The following is a 7,717-nucleotide window of genomic DNA, read 5'->3' as shown; positions in this document are numbered from 1 at the left end:
TGGGAGGAAATCGTGTTTATTGAGCGCACAAGTCCTGAAAACCAGGAAACTCCCCCAAAAGTGAGCCCAAGGCAGGCGGGTGCCTGTGCTGGGCGCCTGCATCCGCCGTTCCCACGCTGGCATCCGCCATTCCCGCCGTTCCCACGCTGGCATGTGCCGTTCCCACGCTGGGCGTCCGCCGTTCCCGTCGTTCCCGCACCGGACACCCGCCGTTCCCACGCTGGGCTCTCGCATCCCGCCGTTCCCACGCTGGAAACCTGCCATTCCCGTGCCAGACACCGGCCATTCCCGCGCCGGGCGCCCGCTCACGGCAGCGCCGGCCGCTCCGGCAGCGCGTCGAGGCCGCCCTCGCTCCGGAGCAGGAGGAGGACGGGCTCGTCCGTGCCGAGCGGCAGGAGAGGCCGGCGGAGCCCCGCGTCTTCCCCGGCGGCCGGCGCCGGGCCCGGCACCTCCTGCCGCCGGTACTCGAAGGGCGGCTCGGCGCCGGGGGACGGCGGCGGCACGGCGGGGCCCGGGGAGGGCACCCGGCTCTCGGCACCCTCCTTCTCGGGGCCGGGCTCCGGCACGAGCAGCTCGGCGCGGCTGAACTTCTCCGCGGGCTCCACGAAGCCTTTCCGGCGCTCGCCCTGGGGGCGCGGGGGCGTTGGCGGCGGCGGGGGGCCGGGACCCCTCCGCCCACCCGGTCCCGCCTCACCTGGCCCATCTCGGCGGCGGAGAAGCGGAGGGCTTGGCTGCCGCGCGGCTTGGGCAGCGGCGGGCACAGCAGGCGCGCGGCCCTGCGGGACGGCGGCGATGAGCGGCACCGGGGCGGCCCGGCCCCCGCCGCCGGCCCCCGCGCTCACCTCCTCCTGCTCAGCTGCAAAACCGCCGCCAGGACGGGGAGGCCCAGGAGGACGCCCAGGTACCGGAGGTTGGGCTTCCACGGCGCCGGCCGCGGCCCTGGGGACGGACGGACGGACGGACGGGCTCAGCGGCGCCGCGCTGCCCCGCGGGCGGCGGGACGGGGGGGCTCCGGCCGTTACCCAGCGCCTTGGTCTGGAAGTGCCACCGCGCCGCGCAGGCGCCGTCGGGCTCCGCCGTCACCTCCCGGATGCCGAGCCGGTACGCCGTGCCGGGCCGCAGGCCGCCCAGGACGTAGCGCCGGGCCGCCGCGTCCGCTTCGCCGTCTGCGCGGGGACAGAGGGGCCGGGAGGCAGCGCCAACGCCAGTGCAGCCCCCCCGGCGCCCGGGCTCCCGCGGCCCCCGCCCCGCCGCCGCCCCCCGCGCTTACGCGCCAGGCCGTGCCCCTCGGGCCCGTAGCAGATGATGTACTTCTTCAAGACGCCGGGGCAGGCGGCGCGGGGCGAGGGCTGCCACTGCAGCACGGCCGAGTCGCTGCTGGCGTTGATGCGGACGGACTCGGCGAGCGAGGCTGCAACGTTGGGGGAGACGCTGCAAACGCGCGGGAAATGCAAGAGGAGAGCGGGCTGCAAACGCGCAGGGGATGCAATGGAGACGGGGCTACAAACACAGGGGATGCAATGGAGACCGGGCTGCAAACGCGCGGGAAATGCAAGCAGAGAGCAGGCTGCAAACACGCAGGGGATGCAACGGAGACCGGGCTGCAAACGTGCAGGGGCTGCAAGTGGAGACAGAGCTGCAAACGCGCAGGGGATGCAGTGCAGACCAAGCTGCAAACACACTGCATCTGCAAGCAGAGAAGGGGCTGCAAACATGCAGGGGCTGCAAGAGGAGACCAGGCTGCAAACGCGCACATGGTGCAAGCGGAGACCGGAGAAACCATTTGGGGAGCCAGCCCGGGCTTTGCGTGCCCTGAGCGCATCTCTGGACGCCGCTTTTTCTCCCGGCGCCGGGGACATACGTGCATTTAATGCCCCGCGTTGCCCTATGTACCGTTGCCGGCGTAGTGGTAGGTGAGGGCGAAGGTGGCCCAGCGCCGCTCCGGCGCCCAGCCGTGCACGGCCAGTCGGTAGCACGCCGGCTCCGTCAGCTGCCCTGGGCGCAGGAGGAGGCCGCGCTGCTCAGCCGGGCCCTGGCGGGCGCCGAGCTCACCCGGGCCCCCGCAGTTCGGGGGGGACAAGAAACGAGTTGCACATCCCAGACGGTTTGTAAAAACCCGGGTGCAAATAACCGGGATATTCTAGCTCGCAGCGGCCCGACCGCAGCGGGTCTGGGGAGCAGCGCGGCCTCGGGCGGGAGCTGTGAAATGCGCGCAGCGGGACCCGCGCAGCCGCGAGAGGGACGCGGCAGGGGCAGGCTGCTCTTTCCTACCTCTCTCCACGTGGAGGCTCTTTGCCGGGAAATCCCTCCGGACGCAGGCGTCCTGCCGCGGCGCCCCGGCCAGCGGCTGCTTCTCGAAGCAGTAGGCGAGCCCGCTGCCCGCCGCTTCCCACCGCACCGTCACCGCGCCGCCGGCCGCGCTGACGCCCGCCAAGCCGAGCTCTGGGGCGAGACGGGGGGGCGGCGTTGGCCACGGCCGAGCCCGCTCGCGTCCCCCGGGGGCTCGGGGGGCTCCGGCGCTACCTGCCCGCTGCTCCGCCGGCACGCGGAGGTGCCGCGGGGGGCCCGGCCCGGCGGCGTTGGCGGCCGTCAGCGTCACGTCGTAGGCGGCCGCGCAGAGGGTCAGCTCGTGGCCCGTGGCCTCCGCGCCCAGCGCGAGCTCCTCCTCGCCGGCCGGCTCGGCGCAGCGGCACGGCAGCATGCGGACCCGCAGCGCGTAGCGCACGTCGCCCTGCTGCCGGCGGGGCGGCTGCGGCGGGCGGTGGGGAGGGGGGTCAGCGGCGGTGCCCTGCTCGCGGGGCGGGCGGGCGGGTGGTGGGGCGCGCGGTGCCCTACCTGCCAGCGCAGCCGCAGCCGCCGCTGCCCGCCGCCGCCGAGGTGCCCCAGCTCGTGGTGCAGCGCCGGTGCCTCCAGGAGCTCTGCAAGCGGAGCGGCGGCTCGGTGGTCCGGCCGCGCCGGCGGCCACCCCGGGGTGGGGGGGGACGGGCGCCCCGTCGCGCTCACCCTCGGGGATGAAGATGGGCTCGCTCCAGTCGCTCCAGTAGCTGCTCCAGTGCTGCGGCTTGTGCCGCAGCTGCAGCTCCACGGCGCCGCTGCCCCCCAGGCTGCAGCTCACTGCGGGGAGCGCGGGGCTGAGCGCGGCGCGCCCCGACGCCGAGCGTCCCCCCGGGCCGGGCGGCACCCACCTGCCTCCTCCTCGCCGTCCCCGCCGTCCCGCCGCCGCTCGCTGCCGCACGCCACCTGCGACGAGAAGCCGGGCGAGCGCGGCGGTGCCCGCCGGCCGCCCCGGGCTGAGCCACCCTCGGTGCGCGGCCGCCCCGGGCACGCGGCCGGCGTCTGGGGGACGAGCGGCCGGGTTGCATCGCCCAGCGGCACCGCTGCAGCCCCCCCCGGGGCCGGCACGGGATTTGCACCGCCAGGGAAGACCGGGGGGGTTTTTACCTGTGTCCACACGCCGTCGTCCGTCCCACGGTAGCGAGCCTCCCTCTGCAGCGGCCGGTTCCCGCGGTGGCACGGCGGCCGCCGCAGCCGCAGCCGCAGCCACCCCGCCGCCTTGCTGAAGCCGGCGCCGGCGGAGGGGGGGTCCAGCTTCACTGCAAGGGCGGCGCGGCCCCCGTGAGCGGCGGCGGCCCCGGTGATGGCCCCCGTGGCCCCCGCGCCCGGCCCGCCGCCCGCTCACCGGCCTCGTCGAGGTAGAGCGTGAGGTTGCGGCTGCGCTGCCGGTGCTGGCCCCAGCGTGCCTCCACCCAGGCCGTGGCGTTGGTGAGCACGTAGAGCCAGTGCGGCCGCAGGCTGAGGGCCGCCCGCCCGCCCGCCACGTGCTCCTTGCACAGCCGCGGCGCCGCGTAGCTGCGCGGGGCGGCGAGGCCGGCGCGTCAGGGACGGGGGGGTCCCAGGGGACCGCCGCGTCCCCGTGCCTGGGGGCTTCCCGCGGGACGCGGTGCCCTCTGCATCCCTGTGCCCGGCGGGATCCCGTGGACCCCTCTGCATCCCTGTGCCCGGCGGGATCCCATGGTGACCTCCGCGTCCCCGTGCCCATCAGCTCCCCGGTGCTCCCGGTGGGATGCAGTGGCCTCCGTGTCCCCCGGCCCAGCAGATTCCCATGGTCTCTTCAGCATCCCTGTGCCCGGTGGGATCCCATGGACCCCTCTGCATCCCTGTGCCCGGCGGGATCCCATAGTGCCCTCCACGTCCCCGCACCCATCAGCTCCCCGGTGCTCCCAGTGGCTCCCATGGTGCCCACCGCATCCCCAGGCCCCTGGGCTCCCCAGTGCTCCCAGCATGATGCAGTGGCCTCCGTGTCCCCGTGCCCCTGGGCTCCCCAGTGCTCCCAGCATGACGCAGTGGCCTCCGTGTCCCCGTGCCCCTGGGCTCCCCAGTGCTCCCAGCATGACGCAGTGGCCTCCGTGTCCCTGTGCCCCTGGGCTCCCCAGTGCTCCCAGCATGACGCAGTGGCCTCCGTGTCCCCGTGCCCCTGGGCTCCCCAGTGCTCCCAGCATGACGCAGTGGCCTCCGTGTCCCCGTGCCCCTGGGCTCCCCAGTGCTCCCAGCATGATGCAGTGGCCTCCGTGTCCCTGTGCCCCTGGGCTCCCAGCATGATGCAGTGGCCTCCATGTCCCCGTGCCGCTGGGCTCCCCAGTGCTCCCAGCATGATGCAGTGGCCTCCATGTCCCCGTGCCCCTGGGCTCCCCAGTGCTCCCAGCATGATGCAGCGCCCTCCGTGTCCCCGTGCCCCTGGGCTCCCCAGTGCTCCCAGCATGATGCAGTGGCCTCCGTGTCCCCGTGCCCCTGGGCTCCCCAGTGCTCCCAGCATGATGCAGTGGCCTCCGTGTCCCCGTGCCCCTGGGCTCCCCAGTGCTCCCGGCATGACGCAGCGCCCTCCGTGTCCCCGTGCCCCTGGGCTCCCCAGTGCTCCCGGCATGACGCAGCGCCCTCCGTGTCCCCGTGCCCCTGGGCTCCCCGGCACTCCTGGTGCCTCCCACAGTGCCGTGCCCATCAGCTCCCCGGTGCTCCCAGTGGGATGCGGTGGCCTCCGCGTCCCCCCGCCCGGCAGGTTCCCATGGCGCCTTCAGCATCCCTGTGCCGGGCAGCTCCCACGGTGGCCTCCGCGTCCCTGCACCCGTCAGCTCCCCGGTGCTCCCGGTGGCTCCCGTGGTGCCCACGGCCCCCCCCGCCCCCCCGCACCCCCCCCGCGCCCCCGGGCCCCGGCTCACCAGAGCGTGAGGACGTAGGTGGTGTCGCCGGCGGGGCCCCAGGGCGGCCAGCGGCAGAGGAAGCTGCGCGAGCTGCACGGCCTGAAGCAGGCCAGGTCGGGCTCCTCGGCAGCGCCTGCGGCGAGAGGGGAGGCCTCGCGCCCGGCACCCGGTGCCCCCCCCCCCCCGCCGGGGTCCCGCCGCCCCCCCGGCAGCCCGAGCTCCTCGGCGCCCCATGCTCCAGCGAGCCGGCGCGGCGCGGCGGTGCCTTATCGCCCGGCATCGTTCATTGAAAGTCGTCTGGAGTTATCTCCCATCGCCGCACACCGCAGAAACACTCACGGCTCAGCGCCGCCAGCGCCAGCAGCAGCCACCAGCGCATGGCGGCGGCGAGGAGCAGGAGGAGGAGGAGGAGGAGGCCGAAGGGCTCCTTCCGCGGTGGCGGGGCCCTGCCGCTGTGCCGGGGCCGCGAGCGGGGCGCGCCGCGTGCCTCGCGCCCGGCAAAAGCAAAAGAGAAAGCAGCGGCGGGGCCCCCCGCGCCTCTCGCACGGCCCCGGCACCGCTGCCGCCGCCGCCCGCCACCCGCGCCGGCGAGAAGAGCCAGCTAAGCACGAGCCGTGGCGGTTTTTCGTTTTTTTGCAAGCCTCGCGCTGACTTTTTGATCCCGCCGGCAGCAGGGCAAGCGGGGGGGGTTGCTCTGCGGCGAGCGGCGCGATTTCGGTTTTTCGGCGCGTGTGCGTGCGCACGTGTGCACGCCGAGGCTTCGCTCGCGGGCGGCTTTGGGGGCATCCGTGTGCGTGGGAGACCCACCAGGGAGGCGATTCGGGGGGTTCGGGCTGCGGCGGTGCCCGCGGCGGTGCCCGGAGCCAGGGCCATGTTGTGCCGCTGAGCCCCGGCGCGAATCGCTGCCCGCCGCGGCGAACAAAAGCCCCAGTGAGCCGCGGCAGCACATGAGCGGCGCGGGCGACCCCGGCGCGGTGGAGCCGGCTGGCACCGAGCACCACGCACAGAGCCGCCTTGTCCCCGCGGAAAGCGGCCCCTTGTCCGCCCCCGCCGCGGCCCCGGGCGGTGCGGGCGCCAGCATCCCTGCGCCAGGCCGGCGGCGGGTTCTCCAGCGCGGGGTGCAGCCCCTCCGGCCGGGCCGGGCCAGAAAGTGCAACACCGCGCTGGGCTGCGCTGCCAGGCTGTGCCGTGCCAGGCCGTGCCAGGCTTTGCTGGGCTGGACTGCACCATGCCAGGCTCTGCTGTGCCGTGCCAGGCCGTGCCAGGCTTTGCTGGGCTGGACTGCACCATGCCAGGCTCTGCTGTGCCGTGCCAGGCCGTGCCAGGCTTTGCTGGGCTGGACTGCACCATGCCAGACCCTGCTGTGCCGTGCCAGGCCGTGCCAGGCTTTGCTGGGCTGGACTGCACCATGCCAGGCTGTGCTGTGCCGTGCCAGGCTGTGCCAGGCTTTGCTGGGCTGGACTGCACCATGCCAGACCCTGCTGTGCCGTGCCAGGCCGTGCCAGGCTTTGCTGGGCTGGACTGCACCATGCCAGGCTGTGCTGTGCCGTGCCAGGCCGTGCCAGGCTTTGCTGGGCTGGACTGCACCATGCCAGGCTGTGCTGTGCCGTGCCAGGCTGTGCCAGGCTTTGCTGGGCTGGACTGCACCATGCCAGGCTGTGCTGTGCCGTGCCAGGCCGTGCCAGGCCGTGCTGTGCTGGACTGCACCATGCCAGGCTCTGCTGTGCCGTGCCAGGCCGTGCCAGGCCGTGCTGTGCTGGACTGCACCATGCCAGGCTGTGCTGTGCCGTGCCAGGCCGTGCCAGGCTTTGCTGGGCTGGACTGCACCATGCCAGACCCTGCTGTGCCGTGCCAGGCCGTGCCAGGCTTTGCTGGGCTGGACTGCACCATGCCAGGCTGTGCTGTGCCGTGCCAGGCTGTGCCAGGCTTTGCTGGGCTGGACTGCACCATGCCAGGCTGTGCTGTGCCGTGCCAGGCCGTGCCAGGCCGTGCTGTGCTGGACTGCACCATGCCAGGCTCTGCTGTGCCGTGCCAGGCCGTGCCAGGCCGTGCTGTGCTGGACTGCACCATGCCAGGCTCTGCTGTGCCGTGCCAGGCCGTGCCAGGCTTTGCTGGGCTGGACTGCACCACGCCAGGCTGTGCTGTGCCGTGCCCGGCTGTGCTGTGCCGAGCTGCATTGCACCATGCCAGGCCGTGCCAGGCCGTGCCAGGCCGAGCCGGGGCCGGGGCCGGGGCCGCGATGCTGCAGCACGGCGCGGGCCGGGCCGGGGCTGACGCGCGTCAGCTGACGCGGCGGCGCCGCTGGGCGGCGCAGCGGGAGCACCGGGAGCACCGGGAGCTGCGGGGGCTGCGGGAGCACCGGGAGCACCGGGAGCACCGGGAGCACCGGGAGCTGCGGGAGCACCGGGAGCACCGGGAGCACCGGGAGCTGCGGGAGCCGCGGGAGCACCGGGAGCACTGGGAGCACCGGGAGCTGCGGGGGCTGCGGGAGCACCGGGAGCTGCGGGGGCTGCGGGAGGCGG

The 7,717-nt window shown here is 74.5% G+C and overlaps 1 protein-coding gene across 2 annotated transcripts; it reads right to left on the bottom strand.

Annotated features, from left to right (window-relative positions):
- IL12RB1 (interleukin 12 receptor subunit beta 1) lies at positions 1–6,476 on the bottom strand. Of its 2 annotated transcripts, XM_064497362.1 has the most exons (15): positions 5,535–6,476; positions 5,214–5,328; positions 3,680–3,849; positions 3,442–3,593; positions 3,186–3,240; positions 3,004–3,114; positions 2,836–2,918; positions 2,524–2,749; positions 2,272–2,442; positions 1,894–1,995; positions 1,271–1,411; positions 1,023–1,166; positions 843–939; positions 695–776; positions 1–626 (listed from the first exon to the last, which is right to left on the bottom strand). In XM_064497362.1, exons 1-15 carry the CDS (start codon positions 5,572–5,574, stop codon positions 306–308), a joined length of 2,010 nt encoding a protein of 669 aa, XP_064353432.1. In that variant the 5' UTR covers positions 5,575–6,476; the 3' UTR covers positions 1–305. The 2 variants fall into 2 exon arrangements, with proteins under 2 accessions (XP_064353432.1, XP_064353433.1); XM_064497363.1 differs by lacking the exon at positions 1,894–1,995.
- Between the last annotated feature and the right edge of the window lie 1,241 nt (positions 6,477–7,717).

The sequence above is a fragment of the Dromaius novaehollandiae genome, chromosome 25, assembly GCF_036370855.1.
Source record: "Dromaius novaehollandiae isolate bDroNov1 chromosome 25, bDroNov1.hap1, whole genome shotgun sequence".
NCBI classification, from domain to species: domain Eukaryota; kingdom Metazoa; phylum Chordata; class Aves; order Casuariiformes; family Dromaiidae; genus Dromaius; species Dromaius novaehollandiae.
This window is presented reverse-complemented; position numbering and strand designations above follow the sequence as displayed.